This window comes from Lynx canadensis, chromosome B1 (genome assembly GCF_007474595.2).
Source record: "Lynx canadensis isolate LIC74 chromosome B1, mLynCan4.pri.v2, whole genome shotgun sequence".
In the NCBI taxonomy this organism is placed as follows: Eukaryota; Metazoa; Chordata; class Mammalia; order Carnivora; family Felidae; genus Lynx; species Lynx canadensis.
This window is the reverse complement of record NC_044306.2, coordinates 15,248,311-15,274,789: the sequence shown is the minus strand read 5'-3', so window position 1 is coordinate 15,274,789 and position 26,479 is coordinate 15,248,311. Positions and strand designations below refer to the sequence as shown.

Genomic DNA, 26,479 nt, shown 5'->3' with positions numbered 1-26,479 from the left:
CGACTTGGGCTCAGGTCATGATCTCCCGGCTGGTGGGTTTGGGCCCCCCGTCGGGCTCCATGCTGACAGCTCAGAGCCTGGAGCCTGCTTTGGATTCTGTGTCTCCCTTTCTCTTGGCCCCTCCCCTGCTTGCACTCCGTCTCTGTCTCTCAAAAATACATCAACATTAAATTTTTTTTTTTTTTTAAATGAGGCTCCTTTCACCAGACTGGAGCTGGCTGAATGGGTCCCGATCGGCCTACGTGTTACCTAAACAGACTGCAGTCTCGCCCCGTGCTTCATACACCTTCAGGTTCACCGACCCGAAGCAAGTAGGGTAGGAGAGAGCACAGTTAAAGCAGCTGCTAGTTGGACCACAGTGAGAAGGCTGAAGAAATGGCCGCTGCCACGAACGGCAAAGCTCTTCAGTGGAGAAAACAACCGCCTCGTTTTGCCACATAAAAGTACCATTTTTACATTGTGTCTGTTTTTAACTTTTCTTTTTTTTTAAGTTTATTTGCTTATCTTGAGAGAGACCGAGACGGCAGCGCAAGTAGGGGAGGGACAGAGAGAGAGAGAGGGAGACACAGAATCCCAAGCAGATTCCCCACTGGCAGCGTGGAGCCCGATGCAGGGCTCGAACCCACGAAACTGCGAGATCATGACCAGAGTCAAAACCAACAGTCAGACACTTAACTGACTGAGCCACCCAGGCGCTCTAACGTTTATCTCATCTTACGAAACTTCTCACCGGTGCTGGAGAGTGCTGGGGCAACTGTCCCCTATTAAGACTCTCCTGACACAAGTCTCTAGACATTTTAGAAGTAGCGGCAGCCACAACCATTTTCTTTTTGTAACTCAGGCCGGTCCGGGGCTTTTGTCCCACGGGGCCTCTCTACGATCTCTGAATGGAAGCCAGGCAGAGTTCCAGCACCTTAGCTCGCTGATCACAGTCTGCTGGTGATTCTACGGTCACCACGGAGCAGTGGCAGTAGCAAGAATCCCAAGCAGAGTGACACGTGGGCACCGACTGGTCTCTCAGAGGAGTACAAAGGGACAGTCCAACGGACAGCTGCCAGCTTTACTTACCCAGGTCTACAAAAAGTTGCTTTTCTCCTGTGTTATTCCTCACAACTAAAAATGAAAGATCAGGACTGCTTTGCTTAGCTGACCCCGGCCTCTCCAGTTCCTCTGAATTCAATGTCCAGCTCTCTCCTCCATCCTGATCTGGGGACATTTTGCCAAAGGAAATTCCTTGTTTAATTGGGGTTTCAGAAAAATGGGAAAACCCATGGCCCGTTTTCTCTGAAATACTATCGTCTTCACTGGCAATTAAGTGAAAAGCAGGCTGCAATATTTTTCTCACAAAATTACCTAAAAAAAAAAAAAAAAGTATTATGATTAATCTAATTCTGCTTTTCCACAAAGTATAAGATCTAGGCACAAATCTCCACATGACACTTTTATACAGTAAGGCTTTTTTTTTACTTCTGGTTTTAAAACTGAGTTGTTATTACCAACTGTAACGTGCTTCTCTTGTTACTTCCTTCCTCTTTATGCAATCTTCTACTTTTTCGATTCCCACCGACAGGGTAGCGTGGGGTCACTTACAATAAACAGATCATCTTAGAAGGGAAGGTCAGTTTGAGAAGATGTGTTGACGTTGCTAGCATGAGCCTGAGCCTAACGTACTGTCACCGAGAAAGCACCACTTTTTTTAAAAACTTTTTTTTAATGTTTATTCAGTCTCTGAGCTGTCAGCGCAGAGCCCAACCCCACCAACCCCCACTCAAACCCACCAACCATGAGATCCTGATCTGAGCCAAAGTCGGACGCTTAACTGACTGAGCCACCCAGGTGTCCCAGCATCACTTTTACTAATACTAAATTGAGTAGAACTTATCTTGACCGTCGACGGATTAAAGAATGGAAGGAAGGTTTTTATGCATAAATGATGCTGCCAAGATAATGCCCAGAAATACCACGAGAACCTCTGCTGCACTCTCCTTGAGTCAGGATGTCAGCAAACTTCTCTGGAGCTCACGCTTTCTCCTTTACCTGTCATGATATGCCCTAAGAATCGTGACATTTGCAGCCATCGGTTCCAAAGTCGTTGCTCCTCCGGCTTCTCCCTATAACTGGTCACTGGACGGGCTGTGGTATCATAAGTAAAGTCCAGATCGAAAGCAATTAAATACATAGATTTCAATACTTACTCTAAGGGCTCTATTTTTTTAAGTTTTTTTTTTTTTTTTTTTTTGAGAGAGAGAGAGAGAAGGAAGGAGGGAGAGAAAGAATATCCCAAGAAGGCTCTGTGCTATCAGCACAGAGCCCAACGTGGGGCTTGATCCAACGAACCAGGAGAGCATGACCTCAGCGGAAATCAACAGTCGGATGCTTAACCGACTGAGCCACCCAGGTGCCACAAAGAGCTCTAACCATTTGCGGTCCTATCTCTACCTAGAAAAGATGATATGGCAAATCTAGAACTTCTTTAACTCTTGTATGTTATTTATACCATAAAAATCAAGCAATAACTTGGTTAAGGTGTTTCATGTATATGAATACTGGAGAAAGGCAGTGTTTTAAGAAAAATAATTTCTAATATTGGTATTGTCTGGGTTTGTCACTTTATTTACCCTGAAATCATGTAACACACATGCTCTGACTTCAAAATTCTCTTTCTCCAAATTAATGATTTACTCTCTACTCAATGAAACAAATCCAGTATCTCATAAAATGCTATACATCAAAATGAAAGCAAAAGCATCTGATCCTTGCAATGATATACAGATGTGTTTATCTCTGGAATGAGGCAAATAAGGGTAAACACCGAGTAAAAAGAAATCACGATGTATCAAAAAACAACAATGCAGTACAAACATAAAGTTAATGTTCCTGGAAATGTGAGATAACATCTACTTGATGCAAGGCATGGTTCTAGAACGACTTGCAAAGGGAGCGCTAAGCAGGCCAGGTAGGCCTTTAAAAACCTTTGGCAGGGAGCTAACGTGGCCAGGATACAAGGACAGTATCACCAGCATGAATTCCAACACAGGCTTCCAGCAACTACTCTGCTTTCTACTTCCCTTCCCCAATCTTATCACCCTCACCCTCATCATTACTATGGGGACAGGAATTTTACTGGCTGGGAATAACTCAAAAGAATGTGTCAATCATAGGAATTTCGGGTCCTATGGCAAGCTGGCAGAGGTGTAGTTTAGGCAGATCAAATTTACACATTTGGCAAACATTCTGTGCTCTTTTACACTCACTCTAATTCCACTTTACGAAAGGCTAACGATAGGAACTAGAAATGTCACCAAAACATCCATGGAGGGATGGGAAACGAAGGGCAAATTTTGGACTAATTTCTTCATCCCTGCATCTCTGGTTCTGGCAGTTCATCATTTTAGAGAAAAGGAGCTTCAGACCCCCTCTGCCCCCCAAGGTACCTCCACACTTTTGTGTATGCTGTTCTGACAGTAAAGCACTTTTTACTTAGTTTACGCCACAGAATCAGGTTTAAAGCCAGCTTGAAGGCAATCTGCTTTCAGAAGACATCTGTAGCAGCGACTGCTAATTACCTGACAAATTTCTACTCTCCCTTCTTCCCTAGCAACCAATCTCCACTTTTAGCCTGGTGGCTGGGAGCCATGGAGCAGACTATGAGGAGTCCATAGAATCAAGGAAATATCTTGCTGAAGGCTCTGCCCCCACACCCTGACCGTAGAGCCCACTGAATAGTTTTTCATTCGGCAAATACTTATCAAATGCCTACTTCTGTTTTATTGCTGCGGCTGCTACTACTAGATTACAAATATTGATAAAGATATGATTATGTACGAGCTCTGGAAATAAACAGCGAATAAGAAACAGTCCTTGGGGCGCCGGGTGGTTCAGTAGGTTAAATGTCCAACTCTTGGTTTCTGCTCAGGTCATGACCTCACAGTTCGTGAGTTCAAGCCCCACATCGGGCCCCAAGCTGACAGCTGGAGCCTGCTTGGGATTCTCTCTCCCTCTGCCCCTCCCCCACTTGTGTGCATGCGTGTATGCTGTCTCTCTCTCTCTCAAAATAAATTAAAAAAAAGAAAAAGAAAAAGAAAAAACAAGCAGTCCCTGCCCTAAGGAAACATTCAGTGAAACATAAAGACGACAGAAAATTACATGAGGAAGTGGTGAAATGTGATAAGCACTGGGCTCTCTACAACCCAGAGTCTCAGCGTTTGAGATGTGACAGGCATGGCTTCTCATCTGATGATATCAACACTGGGTCCTAAGAGACCACATAATTGGAGTATGTCATTCCAGACAGCAGCATCAAAATGTGCAAAGGCACAGGGACTTGAGAAAACGTGGCCCCCGCAGGAGCTAAGTAAAGGTCAGAGTGAGAAGGGCTGTTCTGTGCCGGTCTCAGCACTTCATCAACAACAAATGTTGTGCTTGGACAGGGCTTGGGGTTCTTGTTACGACTGCAAGACGCCTTTCGGTAACAACTATCAAGAAACTTTGAAAAAAAATAAAGGTCTATTACTTGCAAGATCTGAAAATTGCCCACGACACCTGGGGCCACACGGCAAGGTGGAGAAAGCATGCACAGGCAAGGGGTTTCTGCTTTTACTGGGCTTGGGGGCAGAGGCCTAGGGTTTCCCAGGCTCACACCTTGTTAGTGAATATAAAGTATAAGAGCAGGGGCACCTGGGTGGCTCAATCAGTTAAATGTCCAACCTTCGATTTCGGCTCAGTTCTTGATCTCAGGGTTTGTGGGATCAAGCCCCATGTCAGGCTCCATACTGACAGCGCGGAGCCTGCTTAAGAATTCTCTCTCTCCTTCTCTCTCTGCACCTCCCCTGCTCACACATGCTCTCTCTCAAATAAATAAACAAACATTTTTTTTTTAACGTAAAAAATAAAAGAGCAGGAATTTAAAGCAAGGAAGAGAAAACTAGTGGCCCAAAATGTCAGTTAATGAAATCAACCAAGATTTCTGAATCAAAAGCGTCTCAGTCTGGGGAGTGCTACTGAGATAGCGGTCTTTGAAATGGATGCCTCTTTGAAATGGGAGCCTCAGGAATCAAAGCTTAAGTCAGGCAGTTGCATTACAACAAAACCAAACACTGTCAGGGTTTACACTACAAGGGTCACGTGGTATGAGAGGAGGCTAGAGCACAGTGGGGCTCTGTGTAAAGGAAGACATCTAGAAGTCATCCTGATGGCATCGAGCAATCCTTGAAGGGTCTGAAGCATCCAAGTGGTAGAATCAGCTCACTCCAGCTCGCTAAGTAAGTATGCTGAGAGAAAACAGAGCTCAAAGATGACGCCAACATTTTCACTCGGGTAGTTGGGTAGATGGTAGATACTACTCACTGGTACATGTATCACAGGAGAAAGGGCAAATTTAGGAGAAAAATGAGGAGTCCGGTTTAGGGATGATGGGTGTGACATATCTACAAGGGAATGTTTAATAGGCAGCTGGCTTTATAGGGTCTGGCATCAAAGAGGACAATCTTGGCCGAAGATGAAGACTTAAGAGTCATCAACACATAGATGGTCATCAAAGCCATGACAGTAGATGATCGCCAAGGTTACGGACAGAGTGAACAGAGGGACAAGGATAGATTCTACAATTATTAATACCTGAGGGCTGAAAGAGATGGAATGTCCAACTATGCAACGGAAAATGGGGAGATAATAGGAGCCCCTCAGACATAGCAAACGAGGTCACCATGACCTAGCTTTGATCTAATCTGAGTTAGGTTCCTGACTTCTATGCCAGTCCTCGAGTGACTATGCTCACGCCTTTTATTCTAGGTGCCCCTAAACTATCAGACACCTGTAGTTCTGAAACAGATTACCTATTACCTGAACTTCAGTTAATCATCTGCCATTTAGACCTCGAAATACTAGCTCTATTGCTGCTTTGATAAAGACTCAGGACTAGGGCTTCTATTCAGACCTTGGTTTTCAGTGTTTCCCCCTGCCTAATTTGTTCCTCTACAGACTGACTTCATTTTATACCTGGGCCTGTGTCTCTAAACATCCAGTCCCAGACACACACCCCCCTTGCACTCTCAGGCTTCCATACGTAGACACCTTCCCAATCTTGAGGGTCCGCCTGGAGGAGCAACCAATAAAAAAGCCTCTTCGGATGTGGCCTGGAGCCCCAGCCTCGTCCTCGTGTACCGAAAACGAAGACTAAGGCAAGGCTGAAGTGAAGGACAGATACAGATCTGAGGCATCACAGATAAGACCTGAATTAGGCCTCCAATGCATTACCCAGAAAAGTTCTGAAAGGACTCCTGTTGTAGCAGAAACCAGTCCCAGGCAACGGACGGCCATCCCAAAATGTCTAGCAAGAGGCACTAATGCCAAGGATATCCTGAGGAGGTTAATGTGTCTAAAATGTGTCTAGAACAGGAAGGTAGGTCTAGAACTAAAGGAGATCCTGAAGATGTGAAAAGCCACATTTTGTTATTCAGGATAGGTTAAGAACCCTAAAACCTGGCAAGTATTTACAAAACTTTAAGAGGTAAAGGAAAATAAGAAATTTTAATAGAATTCCTTGACTTTTTAAAAAATGGTGTACTTACCAACATGAATGTTATCTTTAAATGCCACATCATGGAGCTGAAATATTAGATGGCGGCTAAATTTTTCCTCGGTGCTAGAATCCAAGTTGAAAACATCTTCGGCTGAACAGTTAACCCTATATAGTTCTTGAAGTGCCTTACAAACATGCTAAAAATACAAGTAAAATAATTCATGTTTCAAATTGTTTTAAAATTTTTCCATGAGCAAAGTTCAAATACCGTGGTACAACTCAAACTCATCTTTTTTATTTTATTATCTGTATACTTACTGTGTAATAATTTCATCAAATTACTGATGTATAGAAATATACATAGTATTTAAATTATGACACACTTATGTTCAAAGAATCATAGGCTCTCGGGAGTAAAGACCTCATAAAATTCGAACAATTTACCTTATATATTAATCTCCACTAAAATCACAGTAAAAATATTTCTTTTTAAGCATCTCTTTAAATATCATCTATGAGTTTAAAGTCACTAATTCTATTTTTTTATAGTTTTAGTTTTCAGGAAGTTCCTCACACATATTGGGCCCAAATCTACATCCAAGGACATAGCCCTCTGGGGCTAGATGCTGCTGATATTTAAAAAAAAATTTTTTTTTTAATTTTTATTTGTGAGAGAGAGAGAGAGAGAAAGAGCGCGCACACACAGGGGAGGGGCAGAGAGAGGGGGAGACACAAAATTCCAAGCAGGCTGCAGGCTCTGAGCTGTCAGCACATGTCCCAATGCGGGGCTCAAACCTACAAACCATGAGATCATGACCTGAGCCAAAGTTGGATGCTTCACCGACTGAGCCACCCAGATGCCCCCAGATGCTGCTCATATTGAAGGCAGTTAAGCATTATAAGAAGGCAGCAAGCAGGATAGGCGCACAAGATTTGGAATCAGAAAGATCTAGGTTTGCGTACTGGCTTTGCCACTTACCAGCTCTGTGACTTTGGTCAAGCCCAAACCTTACATTCCTAGTGCAAAATAGGATAATAATCAGACCTAACTTTGGGGATTGTTGTAAGGAGTAAATGACAAAATGAAAGTAAAGAATTAGCACAGTGCCTGGCATATATACCTGCTTAAAAGCAGCTACAAAATGAGTCACTTCTCCTGAAACCTCAGCCTGCTCATTTGCAAAAGGAAGTTACTAAGAACTACCATGCATGGTTATCCTGACATTAGCAAAATGCTTGTACACTGGCAAGCACTTAGACACCTAATAGTTGTACAATAAGTTTTATTTATTAATGTTATTTGAGCATTATTATCGCTACCCCCCTCCCACCCTCTTTGATAGTATTCTTCAATATTCTCACTTTCTCAGAGACTTCCTCAGTTTCCTATTTACATCAATTCCCCCTTCATATTCTGTCTCCATTTGTAGTACTTACACAGCTACAATTTTAACTTGTGTGATTACTTTGACTTCAGTTTCCTCTGTTACAGAGGCTATCCCTCACTATCTGTTCTCTCCTCCTTCTGTAGAAATAGAACGCTCATTACCTAGATACAAGGCCATCAGAATAAAGACTACATTTCCCAGACTCCCTTGCAGTAAGGTGTGTGGCCACATGACTCAGTTCAGGCCAATGGGATGTGAACAGAGGGAAGGTACCTGACTTCTAAGTTATACTCTTACAGGCAAGGGGCATGCCCATCCCTTCACCCTTTTCTACCGGTTAGAAAGCAGACAGTGGTAGTAAGCCATCTGGACAAGGTAAAATAGGCAACATCTCAGGAAATAGCAAAAGCAGTAAGCCTAGTCTTTAACAATGGAGCCATATCCAGATACTCCATGAGAGAAATAGATTTCTATCTTGTCTAAGCCACATTAAGTTTTTTATTATGGCAACTAAACCTATCCTAATTTGCTATCCTCCCTTAGACTATAAAGTCTAAGAAGGCAGAAACCATGTCCTATGGGCTAAACCACTGTATTCCTAGTGCCTGGACACACTGACTCTCAGCAGAGGCTGAAAAGATTTTGGTAAGTGAATAAAATCTAGTTACGTACCTTGGAGCTGTACAGAATAAATGGAATGACTCCATGGGTTAAACAACAATAGAGTAGTCCTAATCATCAAAGTTAACTTTCCTAAGTTAAACTTTAAATAAATATTTATTTAAATATTAAAATTACAAAATCCACAAATTAAAAATATATGACTATTTGAACAATGTTACCTGTCAGCATAGTTTTATAAAATGCATTAGCACCAGGGCTCATACCATTTGGCAAAAGGGGCTTACTAAAATTTTTCAGTTAAGTCATGGACTCAAAGGGTGATAGGTTATCACTAATTATCATTAGCCAGTTATTTCTTAACCACCTGTTAAGACAGGATCTAATCTAATTTATGCCTCTTCACACGGAGATTCAAGAGGAAAAGTACTTACTGGAATACACAGTTATTATACAAAGTAACCAATAAATGAAATTAATCTCAGTGTAAATATGAATGAAGGTTATATTATCTAAAATAATCCTACTAACTTTTCTACCAAACAGTAAACATGTTAAATAAAAAGGCTATATAATTCTAAACTCACATTTCTACAATTTTTTCCAACTTTTGCTGATGTAGAAGATTAGTTATTTAAGACTAAGTTGGATAAAATTATATAAAGAATTAGGAGGAGGGACGCCTGGGTGGCTCAGTTGGTTGGGAGTTCAACTTCGGCTCAGGTCATGATCTCGCGGTCTGTGAGTTCAAGGTCCACATCAGCTCAGTGCTGACAGCTCAGAGCCTGGGGCCTGCTTTAGACTCTGTGTCTCCCTCTCTCTCAGCCCCTGCCCCACTCACACTCTGTTTCTCTCTCTCTCAAGCATAAACATTAAAAAATAATATGTAAATAAATATTTTAAAAAATTAGGAGGAAAAAATTTTAAATACCTACACCATTTCTGCCACACCAGTGTTTATTAATCTATGTTACAAACAGGATTTGCACTAGTGTTGGTTCAATTCGGGGTATTTCTGGTTTATAATACAATGTGCTACTTCTTAATGGTATGCCGTATTAAAGTGCCAGTAAAAATCTCTGAATCTTAATTCCTTCTTAGCTATACAATAGCTGTGTAATAAATCTTACCTGAGAATTTAAAAGTGTATCATACATCAGGGAAAAATCAGTATCTATGAGTTATTTTAAAATAAAATTAAATTCAAAATACCTATGCATGTTATAATTTACCAAATACAATGAAATAAAACTTTGGAATCTGTTTTTAAGGGTCTAATGGTTATTTTAAGAAAAGTATCCTTCTTGTTTGGTTTCTTTGGGGGAAGGGGGACTAATGTACATTTCTTCTGCATCAAAGCTAGGAGAGAAGGATGATGGAGTAGGAGGATCCTGAGTTCACTCCTTCCACAGACTCACCAAGGCTGCAATTAAATACAGAACAGGTCCTCTGAGAGCAGCCTGATGACCTAGAAGAACAGAGCTAAAGATATAAAGGAAAAGCCACATAAATAAGGGTAGGAGGGGCAAAGACCAGGTTGGCTCAGGAACCAAGCCCTAAACACGGTGACCAACAGGAGGAAGAGACATCACGAGGCACAGGTCTTCCCTGAGTAGCCATGGGTTCAAGGCCCACACCGAGCAGCCCTGCCTGCCCTGGAGATGTGCACCAGGAAGACCAGCCACCAGAAAAGGACTTCGAAAAGGAGAACTCCAGGAGAGCTGGAGAGCTGGAGGGTTAGGAAACCAAGACTCAACTGTTTTGTTTTTTTTAATGTTTATTTACAGAAAGATAGTGCTCACGCGAGCAGGGAGGGGCAATGAGAGAGGGAGAGAGAGAATCCCAAGCAGGCTCCAAACCATCAGCACAGAGCTCAAGGTGGGGCTCAAACTCACCAACCATGAGCTCGAGACCTGAGCTGAAATCAAGAGCCGGTCACTTAACCAACTGAGCCACCAGGTGCCCCAAGACTCTACTCTTAAAGGGCTTGTGAGCAATCTTACTCCAAGACACAGCACAAAGATAACAGATTTAAAAAGCACTTGGTCCAGGGGCACCTGGGTGGCTCGTCGGTTAAGCCTCTGACTTCAGGTCAGGTCATGACCTCGTGGTCTGTGAGTTCTAGCCCCACCTAGGGCTCTGACAGCTCAGAGCCTAGAGCCTGGAGCCTGCTTTGGATTCTGTGTCTCCCCCTCTCTCGCTCTGCCCCTCCCGACTTGTGTGCATGCGCGCGCGCGCGCGCTCTCTCTCTCTCTCTCTCTCTCTCTCTCTCTCTCTCAAAAACAAACACTAAAAAAAAAAAAAAAGCACTTGGTCCACACAGGAGGAGATGTATTAATCTTAGTGTGTGTATCAGAGGAGAAGAGGAACTTTCTCTGGGAATGGAAGCACTAGTAAGCATCATTTTTCTTGTTCCCTGGCAGATACAATTTCCAAACACTCTCTCTCCACCTTGCTAGTACCACTCATTGAGCCCCAGCATCACCCTGTGGACTCAGCCTGTCCAACCTGCCCACCCCATCAGGTTATCCTCCAAAGTGGCTTCCCACATGCTATACCCAGCAGGTAAGCCCAGGCCGGGACTGAAAACCCTGTAAAGCAACTCCTACCCAAGGAGAAGGGGGAAGGGTCAACCCCACCTACCAGCACATGCACAGCAGTCACAGCCAAGCCCTAGAGCCAGCTACAACAGAGGCTAACTCCACCCACAAGCACGTCCCCAGCAGCTGTAGCCACACCACTGGGTCCGTTGATCCTCCCACCCGCCCTGCCCACCAGTGCCCCTGACAGGAGTCAGGGCCCTGTCACGACAGAAGGGCACATACAACCCACACACGGGACACCCCTGGAGCACCTGGTTCTAGTGAGCAGGAGAGATTTCGCTTCTGGGGCCAGTAGGATGCCTTCTACATAAGGATACTACCTTCAAGACCAGGAAACAGAGCAGACTACCAAATACATAGAAATAAACACAGAAAAAATGAGAAAGAATATGTTCCAAATAGGGGGAAAAAAAAAAAAACAACCTCAAAGAAAGCATTGAACAAAAGAAAGATAAACAATCTACCTGATAAAGACTTCCAAGTAATGGTCATAAGGACGTATAGAACCAAAAGACCACATATAAATAAATCGATCTTAAGAAAAAAGAACAAAGCTGGAGGTATCACACTGCCAGATTTCATACTATACTACAAAGCTATAGTAATCAAAGTAGTATGGTACTGGCACAAAAGTACACACATAAATCAATGAAACAGAACACAGAGCACAGAAATAAACCCACAATTAAATGGTCATTCTACAACAAAGAAGGAAAGAATATACAATGGATAAAAGACACTATGTTCAATAAATAGTGCTGGGAAAACTGAATAGCTAGCTACACACAAAAGAATTCACTTTCTTTCATCGTATACAAAAATAAACTCAAAATGGATTAAAGAACTAAATGTAATGCCTGAAACCAAAAAACTCCTTAAAGAAACTATAGGCAGTAAACTCTAGGATATTTGAGCATTAGTTTTTGGATCTGTTTCCTCAGGTAAGGGTAACAAAAGCAAAATTAAACAACAAGGACTACATCAAACCAAAAAGTTTTTGCACAGAGAAGGAAACAATCAACAAAACAAAAAGACAATCTCCTGAATGGGAGAAGATATTTATAAATGACGTATCGAATAAGAAATTAATAGCCAAAATGTCTAAAGAACCCCTAACAACTCAACACCAAAAAACAAAACTCTGATTTTAAAAACGTGCAGAGGACTTGAGTGACATTTTTCCAAAGAAGATGTCCAGATGGCCAACAGACACATTAAAAAATGCTCAACATCACTCATCAGGGAAATGCAAATCAAAACCACAGTAAGATATTACCTCACACAAGTCAGAATGGCTAGTATCAAAAAGACAAGAAATAAAAAGTATTGGCAAGGATGTAGAGAAAAGGGAACTCTTTTGCACTGTTGATGGTAACGTAAATTGGTGCAGCCTCTCTGGAAAACAGTATGAGATTTTTCAAAAAGTAAAAAATAGAACTACTGTATGATCCACCAATTCCATTCCTGGGGATTTACCCAAAGAAAACAAAAACACTGATTTAAAAAGATGTACACACTCCTATATTTACTGCACCATTATTTACAATAGCCAAGATATGGAAGACATTTAAGTGTCCACTGATAGATGAATGAATAAAGAAGATGTAATCATAAAGAATATGATTACTCAGCCACGAAAAACAATAAAATTTTGCCATTTGCCAGCACATGTGTTATGCTAAGTGAAATAGGTCAGACAGGGAAAGTCAAATTCCACATGGTTTCGCTTACCTGTGGAATCTAAAAACCAAGACAAACAAAACTAACCAAAATAGACTCATAGGAATACATAGTCATTAATATTATAATAACTTTATACAGTGACTAGACTCATCCTGATGGATCCTATATAATGTATATAGATGTCAAGTCACTGTGTTATACCCCTGAAACCAATATTAGATGTCAACTATACTTCATAATAAATAAACAAACAAACTTAAGTAAGGTTGGGGGGGGGAGGCAAAGCCAAAAGAAAGCTAACATATGATTTTTTAAAAAAAATATTTGTGGGGTGGGGCACCTGGGGGGTTCAGTCGGTTAAGCATCCAACTTTGGCTCAGGTCACGATCTCACAGTTCATGAGTTTGAGCCTCGCATGGGGCTCCGTGAGGCTCCATTGGGCTCTGCACTAACAGTACAGAGCATGTTTGGGATTCTTGCTCTCCCCTCTCTCTCTGCCCCTCCCCTGCTCATGTTTTTTTTCCTCTCTCAAAATAAATACACACTTTTAAAAAAAGTATTTGCATACATTTTTCACAAAAAATTTTAAAAACATATAGTGATTCAACATAATTGGGCAGATATTCTCTACCAAAAACATTTTGAGATATATTTTTTCTAATTTTAAGTTTTATCTATTTATTTGGGGAGAGAGAGAGAAAAAATACAAGTGGGGGAGGGGCAGAGAGAGGAAGAGAGAGAGAATCCCAAGCAGACTCTGCACTGTCAGCACAGAGCCCAAAATGGAGCTCGAACCTATGAACTGTGAGATCATGACCTGAGCCCAAGTTGGATACTTACCTGACTAAGCCACCTGGGCACCCTTGAGATATATTTAAAGTTATAAAAGGTGTCATCTACAATTAACATCTAAAAGAAAAAAATGAATCAACAAATGTTAATGCCTACTTTGGGCCCAAATAAAAACCAATATAAGTTTAATATAACTTAATGTAATAAAATATTAAAAGTTTTTATAAACATACATAATAGTATTCAGTTGAACAAGCCCATATTATCCCTTTTGTTAGTAACTTCCTGGTTGACACTGCTAAATCAAAAACATACTAGAATTAGTCTTTTCTCCTTTAAAAACAATGTTAACTGAATTACTAGACCATGTTTTTCCAATACTATAAGACCTAGAATAAGAATTAAGTCTTTCTAGACCTTAGTTTTCTCATTTATGATGGCACAATAATTTCCAAAATCCTTGTGAGCAAAAAAATTATGATACCTTTTTTAATTTTTTTTTAATGCTTATTTATTTTTGAGACAGAGGGAGACAGAGTGCGAGTGGGGGGAGAAGCAGAGAGAGAGAGCGAGACACAGAATCTGAAAAAGGCTCCAGGCTTCGAGCTGTCAGCACAAAGCCTGATGCGGGGCTCGAACCCATGAACCGTGAGATCATGACCTGAGCCAAAGTCGGACGCTTAACCGACTGAGCCACCCAAGTGCCCCTTATTTTTTTAATTTGAGACAGAGAGAGAGAGAGAAGCAAGCAGAGGAGAGGGGCAAAGGGAGAGAGAGAGAATCTCAAGCAGCCCAGCATGGAGCCAGATGTGGGGCTCGATCCCATGACCCTGGGATCATGACCTGAGCCAAAATCAAGATGGACACTCAACCAACTGAGCCGCCCAGGTACCCCTGTGATACAAATTTTTTTATTTTTTATTTTTTAAGTTATATTTATTTTGAGAGAGAGAGAGAGAACCAGCAGGGGAGGGACAGAGAAAGAAAGAGAGACACAGAGAAACAGAGAGACAGAGAGAGAAAGAGACTATCCCAAGCAGGCTCCAGGTTGTCAGCACAGAGCCTGACTTGAGGCTCAATCTGACGAACCATAAGATCATGACCTTAGCCAAGATAAAAGTCATATGCTTAACTGGCTGAGTCACCCAGGCGCCCCATGACACAATTTTTAATCAAAGTTTTCTTGAAATTCATCTTACTACCTGATTTTTATAGTAAAAATTACTTTGCCTTTTTATCAGAGTCAGCTATTTATTATAAAGAGAATTAACATATAATTTAAAAAGTGTCCAAACTGCCATCTTTCTCAAGGCTATTTTTTATAGATGTGCTAATATCACAAAACATATAGACTAGAACTGAACCTTTGGTCTCTTTGGAACTTTACTCAGTAAAGTCACATTAAGAAATGAAGGTCAAAAGGAAGAGGAAAAAAAAAAAGGAGCTGAAACACAGAAGCCAAATATTACATAGGTTGGATGCACTTAATGAATGAATAAATGAATGAAGAGATATACAGATATAAGAAGAAAAACCCAAATTTTTAATGTACCTCGATGAGTAACGCAACCATCTTTTTCCCATCAGCTTCAGGATTCGCATGTTTGTTAAATTCCAAATCAAAATAAAGCTTGCACACAGCGTTTTCAGGAATGACTTCATAGCAGTGTAAGAGATTTTTTCTAATTGAATAATGCGAGATTATTAGGTTTACATCTTATACCTTTTAAATCATAATACCTACTTTTATATTTCAAGATACTGTATTAACTGTGATTTAATGACATAACTATGGCACAGTGAAGGCATGACAAAGTAAACAACTGCTCACAGTAGGTTTATGGATCATATTATTAAGAGCTCCCATCACACAACATGTAATAATTGTATTCGTAACATTATTTAACTTGAAAATATTTTCAAGTGCTGATAATTTTCACATTGTATGACAATTCTTTGCTTTTTGGTGACATGATAAAGCAAATCCTGTCTAAGAAAAGGACTTTCTCAAACTGGAATCCCAAGATCACATATATTCTTGGGGTTCGATAAATTTTTTGAGAATTTTTAAGATTTGTATTTTCATTAGGAAAACAGTCTTTTCAAAATTGGCTAAAAACATATTCTAAATCACCTGACTTCAACGAGCTTTCAATGCTCCCACGTGGATCAGGAGATAGGACTTTAACACGGGTTAGTAAGAACAGATACTGACTTGATAAGTAAATGATTACTTGTGCTAAGTGAAGTTGAGATGGCATCCTATGTAAGTAAGAGGTTTGTAATTTCAACACAGAAAAGTGATGGGGGGATTGGGTCATCATGTGACACAGATTATTTAGGAATTCAAAACACACACACACACACACACACACACACACACACACACACACGGTTGGTTACACAGTACTCTTCTCCCAACACCTGGTGAGATCATTCAGTGTTGCCATGACAAGGCAGGCTCCAGAATTCAATTCTATCAGTAAAGGACTATTGTGTGATTGAGAACTGTAACAGTTAATTCAGCCAGAATCAATTTCACAAACATAACTAGATGAAGGAAATGTAACTTTAACATGCTGTGCTTTACAGACTTACCGGGATTTATAGTAAAACCAAAGTTGAGTGTAGGTTGTTACCAGGTAAATACGTTGTCCATCACCCACTTTGTATTCCAAAGCAAATACATGAACATCCTTCATAGAAATCAAAAATAATATTCAAAAAATGAAATAGAGTACAAATCCAAAAACCCACTGTAGCTACTCAATGCTTATGAAGAATTTTGTCAAATTTTGAAAAACTGGAATTTGAACATCATTCTGTATTACTAAAAATAAGAAAAATAGTCAGTACATCTACACCGATCAAAATCTTTGCTTTAAATGTAAATGGACCCCCAGCAATAGCACTGCTAGGAATTTACCCAAGGGATACAGGAGTACTGATGCATAGGGGCACTTGTACCCCAATGTTCATAGCAGCACTCTCAACAATAGCCAAATTATGGAAAGAGCCTAAATGTCCATCAACTGATGAATGGATAAAGAAATTGTGGTTTATATACACAATGGAATACTACGTGGCAATGAGAAAAAATGAAATATGGCCTTTTGTAGCAACGTGGATGGAACTGGAGAGTGTGATGCTAAGTGAAACAAGCCATACAGAGAAAGACAGATACCATATGGTTTCACTCTTATGTGGATCCTGAGAAACTTAACAGGAACCCATGGGGGAGGGGAAGGAAAAAAAAAAAAAAAAAAAGGACGTTAGAGTGGGAGAGAGCCAAAGCATAAGAGACTGTTAAAAACTGAGAACAAACTGAGGGTTGATGGGGGATGGGAGGGAGGGGAGGGTGGGTGATGGGTATTGAGGAGGGCACCTTTTGGGATGAGCACTGGGTGTTGTATGGAAACCAATTTGTCAATAAATTTCATATATTAAAAAAATAAATAAATAAAAAATAAAAAAAAAATAACTTAGTTATACCAAAAAAAATAAAAAATAAAAAAAAAATAAATGTAAATGGACCAAATCCTCCAGTCAAACGACAAAGGATAACTGACTGACTGAATGGATAAAAAACACAAGACCCATCTATATGCTGCCTACCAGAGACTCACTTCAGACTGAAAGACACATAAACTGAAAAAGGGATAGAAAAAGATATTCCATACAAATGGAAATGAAAAAAAAAAGCTGGAGTGGCAATACTTCTAACAAACAAAATAGATTTAAGACAAACACTATAACAAGAAACAAAGAAGGTCATAACATGATGATAAAGGGATCAGTCTAACAAGAGGATATGGCAATTGTAAACGTCTATGCACCCAACATAAGAGTACCTAAATATATTAAGTACTAACAGACAAAGAGGGAGAAAATGACAGTAATACAATAATAGTAGCATACTTTAACACCCCATTTACATCAATGGATAGATCATCCAGACAAAAAAAATCAATAAAGTAACTTTGGCTTTGAATGACACACTAAACCATATGGATTTAATAAATATATACAGAACATTTCATCCCCAAATGGCAGAAAACACATTCTTTCCAAGTGCACATGGAACATTCCAGGATATGTCAGGCCACCAAACAAGTCTCAATAAATTTAAAAGGACTGAAATCATATCAAGCATCTTTTCCAACAATAACAATATGAAACCAGAAATCAATATGAGAAAAAAAACTGGAAATAAATGTGCTAGTAAAAAAACCAATGCGTCAATGGAGAAATCAAAGGGAAATCAAAAAATACCTGGACACACGAGAAAATGGAAAGACAATGGCTCCAAATTTACAGGAGACACAGGAAAAGTTCTATTAGAGGCAAGTTTATAGCAATACAGGCCTACTTCAAGAAACAAGAAAAATCTCAAAGAAGCAATCTAAACTTACACCTAAAGGAACAAAACAAGAATTAAAAAAAGCCCAAAATTAGAAGGAAGAAAATAATAAAGATCAGAGTGGAAACAAAGACTAAAAGACAATAGAAAATATCAATGGAATTAAGAACTGGTTCTTTGAAAAGATAAACAAAATTGATATAACCAGACTCATCAAGAATAAGAAAGACAACTCAAAAATAAAATCAGAAATAAAAGAGGGGCGCCTGGGTGGCTCAGTCAGTTAAGCGTCCGACTTCCGCTCAGGTCACGATCTCACGGCTTGTGAGTTCAAGCCCCACGTCGGGCTCTGTGCTGACGGCTCAGAGCCTGGAGCCTCTTCAGATTCTGTGTCTTTCTCTCTCTCTCTGTCCCTCCCCTGCTAATACTCTGTCTCTCTCAAAAATAAATAAACATTAAAAAAAATTAAAAAAAGAGAAGTTACAACTGACACCACAAAAACACAAAAGATTAAAGGGATTACTACATCTTTTGATTAGGTCTGGGTCTTTTAAGAAGCCTGTTCTGGACCATGAACTTCATACTGGCTTATCAGCCCACCCACTAGGTGAGGCAGGATGATTAGAGTGGGCTGGAGATAGGTATTTCATTAGGTATTTTATTATTTAGTTTAGCTCTGATAAAACCCTGACAGCTTAAACCATGGTTAAATAGTGTCTCCTCAGTGTAGACCATGTTAAAAAGAACAGACTGCTTTGACTTATTTCTAATTGGTTCCTCTTTTCTTCTCCCTGCTGGAAGCATGAGGAGATTTTTCTCTGGTGTTCATTGTGAGAAATTGATAGAGCTCCCCAGGGGGAGAATTTCATAAAAGTGTGGGGCCATTTCTGCTTCTCCCTCTTCCTCTCCCCAACCCCCAATGACGGGTCTTCTTAGAGATTTTCTCTCTCAGACTTGTCCATCCTGAGACTCCAGCAAGTTATCAGTTACAGTCCAGGTTTCCCTAACTTGACACTAGTTCCCAGAGAACAGAGGTTACTGCTCATGGGTCTTTTCTCCAGGAGGCTATGATTCTGTTTTTGTCTGTCAATCTTTCCAATTTGGGGGAGCAGTGGCTTACCTGTGTTCTCACTTCTCTTACAGATCTAAGAAAAGTTGTTGATTTTTCAGTTTGTTCAGCTTTTTATACTACTTAGGTAAAAAATTACTGTTGTTGGGACACAGTGGCAACTTTTAAGCCTCCTATATGGATTGGAAATTGAAAGTCTACATATTTCTTTAAAAAAAATTTTTTTTTAACGTTTATTTATTTTTGAGACAGAGAGAGACAGAGCATGATCGGGGGAGGGGCAGAGAGAGAGGGAGACACAGAATCAGAAGCAGGCTCCAGGCTCTGAGCCGTCAGCCCAGAGCCCGACGTGGGGCTCGAACTCACGGACTCACGGACCGTGAGATCGTGACCTGAGCTGAAGTCAGACGCTTAACCGACTGAGCCACCCAGGTGCCCCTACATATTTCTTTTAAAATACGTATCTCTGTGTTTTTAGGATGTGAATTTGGCACTGTTTTTTTCATAAATTTTTAGATTAAAAAAATAAAAATAAAAAGTGGAAAAAAAATAAAGGGACTACTACAAGAAAGTATATGCCAACAAATTGGACAACTTAGAAGAAATGGACAAATCCATAGTAACATAAAGTTTTCCAAGACTAAATCAGAAATAGAAAATGGATTACTAGTAATGAAATTCAATTGGTAATCAAAAACTCCCCAAAAAACAAAAGTCTAGGGCCAGATGGCTTCACAGGTGAATTTTACCAAACATCTTCTACTCATTTTTTAAAAAGTTTAAATATTTATTTTGAGAGACACAGAGAGTGAGTGAGCACAAGCAGAAGAGGAGCAGTGAGAGAGAGAGAGAGAGAATCCCAAGCAGGCTCTGCACTGTCAGCACGAACTTGATGTGGGGCTTGAATCCACAAACCCCAATATCATGACCTGAGCCAAAACCAAGGGTCAGGCGCTCAACTGACTGAGTCCTCCAGGTGCTCCTCACCAAACATCTTTTAAAGAAGAGTTAATAACTATGCTTCTCAAACTATTCCAAAATATATAAGAGGAAGGAATTCTTTTTTTTTTTTTTAAAGGAATACTTCTGAATTTGTTCTGAAAGAACAGCATTACCCTCAAACTAAACCAAAGACACTAAAAAAAAAAAAAAAAAAAAAGTAGACTATTATCCCTGATGAGCACAGATGTAAAAAGCTTCAACAAAATATTAGCAAATCTAACACAATACATTAAAAGGATCATTCACCAGGGCGCCTGGGTGGCTCAGTCATTGAGCATCCAACTTCAGCTCAGGTCATGGTCTCACAGTTCGCGGGTTCAAGCCCTGTGTCCGGCTCTGTGCTAACAAACAGGTCAGAGCCTGGAGCCTGCTTCAGATTCTGTATCTCTCTCTCCCCCTCCCCTGCTCATGCTCTGCCTCTCTCTGTCTCTCAAAAATAAATGAATGTTAAAAAAAATTTTTTTAAATAAAAAAAAATTAAAAAAAAAAAGATCATTCACCATGATTAAGTGGGGTTTATTCCAGGGATGCAAGGATGGATCAATACCCACAAATCAATCAACGTAATACAACACTTTAAAAAGCATTTGACCAAATTCCGTATCATAACACTATCAACAAAATGAGTATTGAGGGAACATCTCAACATAATAAAAACCATATATGACAGACCCATAGCCAGCATCATCCTCAACAATGAAAAGTTGAAAGCTTTCCCTTTAAGATCAAGAAAAGATAAAGATGCCCACTTTCCCCACTTTTGTTCAACACAGTACTAGAAGTCCTAACCACAACAATCAGACAAGAAAAAGGAGGGGAAAAAAGGCATCCAAACTGGTAAGGAAGAAGTAAAACTGTCACTATTTGCAGAGGACATGATACTACATATAGAAAACCCTAAAGACTCCACCAAAAAATAATTACAATAAATGAATTCAATAGAATTGCGGGATACAAAATTAACATACAGAAATCAAGTGTACTTTTAAATACTAATAGTGAGCTATCAGAAAGAAATTAAGAAAATAATCTCATTTACAGTTGCATCAAAAGGAATAAAACACCTAGGAATAAATTTAATCAACGAAGTGAAAGACCTGTACTCTGAAAACCATGAGACACTGATTAAAGAACTGAAGACAACAAAAATGGAAAGATATACAATGCTCATGGACCTGAAGAAGTAATACTGTTATAATGTCCATATTATCCAAAGCAATCTACAGATCGAATGCAATCCCTACCAAAATACCAATAATATCTTTCACAAAACTAGCACAAATAGTCCTAAAATTTGTAGGGAACCAAAGAAGATCACAAATAGCCAAAGCAGGGGCGCCTGGGTGGCGCAGTCGGTTGAGCGTCCGACTTCAGCCAGGTCACGATCTCGCGGTCCGTGAGTTCGAGCCCCGCGTCAGGCTCTGGGCTGATGGCTCAGAGCCTGGAGCCTGTTTCCGATGCTGTGTCTCCCTCTCTCTCTGCCCCTCCCCCGTTCATGCTCTGTCTCTCTCTGTCCCAAAAATAAATAAACGTTGAAAAAAATTAAAAAAAAAAAAACAAATAGCCAAAGCAGTCTTCAGCAAGAAGAACTAAGCTGGAAGTATTCCAACCCCAGATTTCAAAGTAGATTACAATTCTATAGATATCAAAATAGTATGGCACTGGCACAAAAGTACACACACAAATCAATGGAACAGGATAGAGAGCCCAGAAACAAATCCATAATTATAAGGTCAATTAATCTATAACAAAGGAGGCAAGAATATGCAATGAGGAAAAGACAGTCTCCTCAATAAATGGTGCTGAGAAAACTGGATAGCTAATGCAAACAAATGAAACTGGGCCACTTTTTCGCACCATACACAAAAATAAACTCAAAACAGATTAAAGACCTAAATATAAGACCTAAAACCATAAACCTCCTTAAAGAAAATACAGGCAGTAAACTCTTGGACATCAGCCTTAGCAATATTTTTCTGGATCTATCTCCCCAGGCAGTGGAAACAAAAGCAAAAATAAACAATTGGGACTACACCAAACTAAAAAGCTTTTGCACAGCAAAAGACACCATCAACAAAATGCAAAAGCAACCTCGTGAATGGGAGAAGATATTTACAAATGATATATCTGATAAGGGGTTAATATCCAAAGTAATATAAAGAACTCTTACAACTCAACACCAAAAAAAAATCTGACTTTAAAAATGTGCAGAGCACTTGAATAGACATTTTTCCAAAGAAGACCTATAGATGGACAACAGACACATGAAGAAATGCTCACCATCACTAATCATCCCGGAAATGCAAATCAAAACCACACTGAGATACCACCTTGCCCCCATCAGAATGGCTAGTATCAAAAAGACCAGAAATAACAATGTTTGTAAGGATTTGGAGAAAAGGGAACACTCATGCAGCACTGTTGGTGGGAACGTAAGTTGGTGCAGCCGCTATGGAAAACAGAATGGAGGTTCCTCAAAAAAATTAAAATAGAAATACCATACAATCCAGTAATTCGGTATTTACCTGAAGAAAATGAAAGCACTAATTCAGAAGAATATGTGTACCCATATTTATTTATAACAGCCAAGATATGGAACACACCAAGTGTCCACTGACAGATGAATGGATAAAGAAGATACAGTATATGTACTCAAAGGAATATTACTCAGCCCTAAAAAAAAAAAAAAGAATGAAGTCTTGCTGTTCACAACATGGATGGACCTACAGGGTATTATGCTAAGTGAAATAAGTTAGAGAAAAACAAAGATCATATGATTTCATTTATATGTGGAATCTAAAAACAAAACGAACCTAAAACAGACTCATAAATACAGAGAATAAACCGGTGGTTGCCAAAGTGGGGCAGAGAGGAGATGGAGAGACAAGAGAAATAGGGGAAGGGGATTAAAAAGTACAATCTTCCACTTATAAAATAAGTAAGTCATGGTGATGAAAAGGACAGCATAGGGAATATAGTCAATAATATTGGAGTGACTTCGGTGATAGATGGTAACTAGACTTATTGTGGTGAGCATTTTGTAATGTATAGAACTGTCAAATCACTATGTTGTTCACCTGAAACTAATATACTTACTATGTCAACTATATTTGAAACAAAAAAATTTTTAAGTGTCATTACAAATTTTTCAAACCAACTGGCACTACATAGGTCATTGCTCTTCATTCTTAATATAAAGTAAATGGCCAATAATTCATAGGGATATGTTTTGCAAACAGTGTGATATTTAGATCACGATTCTTTTGTAGATCATGCGGGCTGGAATGAACACAAACAATGATTTTTAGTTTGTTTTTAGAAATCTAAAGTTACAGTAGCCCCGGAAATAAAGGCAGGAGATGAGAAAATTACCTCTTTACAGCTTTTAACAAAATTAAAGGCTTCAGTTTGCCGATGGAATAGTTTCCAAATGGAAGGTGGTTCTTCTGGCTTGGACAATCTCGGTCTGTATACTGAGGACAATGGTTTCCTCTCATAACAAGCTGCTCGTTCTTCAATTTGCTTCAGTTTTGCTTCCCATTTTCTCTCCATTGGTTCAGAAGTTACGGGAAACTAAATCCTATCCTGTGTAAGATTTCTACCAATTAGTACTAAAACAAACAAGGACATCAATTTCTTTGTTTAGAATATATATACATACTTTTTGGTAAAACTTCAAAACCCATTTCCTAATGGCTATTTCCTTATCCTATTTATTTACTTATTTATTTTACACGAAGTTTTAATGTGAAATGAGAACATGGCTAGTTGTCAGATATCTTTCAATCTTGGTTCTTCTAACAGTGCTATGATTTTAGAAGTTCCCTGAGCCTTAACTGCAAAATGGGGATCAATGTCATCCTGAATACTTTATGTAATTATCAGGATACATGCGATAAGACCTAAGAAAACGTTTTGTAAATGACAAAGTCGCAGGTAAATACAAGTGGTTTTTGTACCATTATCGTTTTCACTAGAACCACTTTAATGCATCAAGCACTATTGACCTTGCCCAAGTCGTCCTACTACTTTGGCCATGACTCTTGTGCTACTACTTCTCAGGGCAGAGTTCATTTCCAGACACCACTGTGCAACTCTTAGTTCCCTTTCCTTCTATGTTTCTATCCATTTCTTTTCTTTTCACCCAACACAGCCGTTAGTTGGGAGGACAACACTGTGTATAAATGGGAACTGCAATATTGGCTACTTTGGTTTAGGATGTCTATGTTCATCATAAGCACGACTGAAGACGGGAATAAATAAATTTTAATCTATGTCTGTTAATGACTGCAATTTTGTGATCAATGTGAAATGATGGTCTTTTAACACTTGTTTATTGCGCCTGGGTGGCGCAGTCGGTTAAGCGTCCGACTTCAGCCAGGTCACGATCTCGCGGTCCGTGAGTTCGAGCCCCGCGTCAGGCTCTGGGCTGATGGCTCGGAGCCTGGAGCCTGTTTCCGATTCTGTGTCTCCCTCTCTCTCTGCCCCTCCCCCGTTCATGCTCTGTCTCTCTCTGTCCCAAAAATAAAGAAATGTTGAAAAAAAAAACAAAAACAAAAAAAACACTTGTTTATTAATCTAATCATATATGTTTTTGTTTGCATACGTTTCCATTTTAACCAGGTGAGGGGGCCAGGCAATACTTTTTCAACTTTTGATTATGTTTTACTTAAAAAAAAAAGGATGAGTTTTTAGAAGGGGAAAAAAGCTTGTATCGTAGGTAGATAATGGCCACAAAATTTTTGCCATTCCTCCCATTAACAGCTGCTGTCTGAGCCCACTCCCACACTGACTCTGTGTTTGGTCATGTGACTTGCTTTGGTCACATCAACAATGTGAATCTCAATGTGTCAATGTCACATCAACAAATGGGAAGCAAACTAGTGGCGTTAAGTGCTTTTGCACTGGATTTGGCTATGCTGTAGTCCCACCCTGGGACTGTCATGCCAGAACTCTAGCCTCATAGAGGATAAAAAGCCATGCGGAGAAGAACCCAAGTTACCCCAGGTAACAGCCAACATCAACTATCAGATATATTGAGTTAAGCTATTTTGGATCAGGCACCCACCAGAATTCAATGTGTAAGTAAGCCTGAGTGAGTTCAGGTGAGATCTGCAAAGCAGCTGTTCAACCCACAGAACTGGAAGAAAATATTACTTTTTGTTTAAGCCTAGAAGTTTTGGCGTGATGTTTTACACAGAAATAGAAAACCGATGTAGTCTCCCTCTTCATCAATATCATCTATGTCATAATTTACTGATATATAAAACACATACATTCATTTTATAAACCGAAATAACAACATAAACTACAGCATTTGAGGGGAAAATTCCTATTTACCTTTCGCGATGCCTTTCCAGTACTTGTGCTTATCATGTTGATAAATATTCTCTTGAATTTTAGCAGAAAACCTTCCAACAACACAAACTCACTGGCAAATGATACGTTCCCGGGAAGGAAAAATAGGTTCATCCTAAAAGACTGAGATGGTAGAACGTCATGACTGTTAAATTTCACATTTGACTCCAACCACAACAGACCTAAGAAAGATTACTCTCTCAAAGTTACACCTGATCCAGATGAAAATTATAAATTACAAACCAAGAGGGGCACCTGGGTGGCTTAGTCGGTTAAGCATCCAACTTCAGCTCAGGTCGTGATCTCCCAGTTGATGGGTTTGAGCCCCACACATCCAGCTCTTATGCTGACAGCTCAGAGCCTGGAATCTGCTTCTGATTCTGCGTCTCCCTCTCCCTCTCTGCCCCTCCCCTGCTGGCACATGCACTATCTCTCTCTCAAAAATAAATAAACATTAAAAAATTTTTTAAGAAACATTAAAAATATTTTAATAAATAAATTATAACCAACGTAATTCTAAAGATATCAACATAAATTTCATTACAGGTATGCCGTGGAAAGGAATACAATTTCACTGGATTGAAGAGACAGGATAATTTTTAACAAAATGGCTTTTTCAATATGAAGTGATACGGGGGCTCCGTAATGCTAGATTCTGAGTACAAAGTTTATTTTAATTTGTTTCACATACAGATAAAAATCCTCAACATTTAGACAACCCAAGTGAGAAACTGATTCTCTTCTATAAAGTATAACTTTTAATAAAGCCCACTGATGACTTAATAAAGACAAGAAACACAGAATGCATTTAGATAGGATCTGTAGCTCTAGGATCTAACCAGTAACTGACGAAGAATAACCATGTACATGTTCACACTTAGTGACACTGACATCAGGAAAATTTTTGATTTTGTAAAAATTGCTGGCATGACCATGAGAGTATGGTTTGACAACTCACTGAACTGAGGAAACCATAGTGCCAACAGAGAACAAAGAGAAATTCAATATGTTACTCCCTCATGTTGTTTGCACAGTTCAAAAATTTTAACAGCTGGGTTCAGGGTTAGAAGACAACTGGGGGCC

General features: G+C 39.6%; 1 protein-coding gene across 8 annotated transcripts in view; it reads right to left on the bottom strand.

Moving 5' to 3' along the window:
• Positions 1–26,479, bottom strand: part of PRIMPOL (primase and DNA directed polymerase) — a 60,081-nt gene that overhangs the window by 30,109 nt on the left and 3,493 nt on the right. For 5 of the 8 annotated variants that reach the window (XM_030312114.2, XM_030312111.1, XM_030312116.1 and 2 more), the window contains 6 exons: positions 25,379–25,519; positions 23,411–23,623; positions 16,206–16,303; positions 15,160–15,289; positions 6,570–6,717; positions 1,069–1,353 (listed from right to left, as the gene is read on the bottom strand). In XM_030312114.2, coding sequence (XP_030167974.1) covers positions 1,069–1,353; positions 6,570–6,717; positions 15,160–15,289; positions 16,206–16,303; positions 23,411–23,590 — 841 coding nt within the window. In that variant the 5' untranslated portion in view covers positions 23,591–23,623; positions 25,379–25,519. The remainder of the gene's footprint in view (positions 1–1,068; positions 1,354–6,569; positions 6,718–15,159; positions 15,290–16,205; positions 16,304–23,410; positions 23,624–25,378; positions 25,520–26,479) is intronic. The other 3 variants (XM_030312113.1, XM_030312118.1, XM_030312117.1) reach the window with 3 other exon arrangements.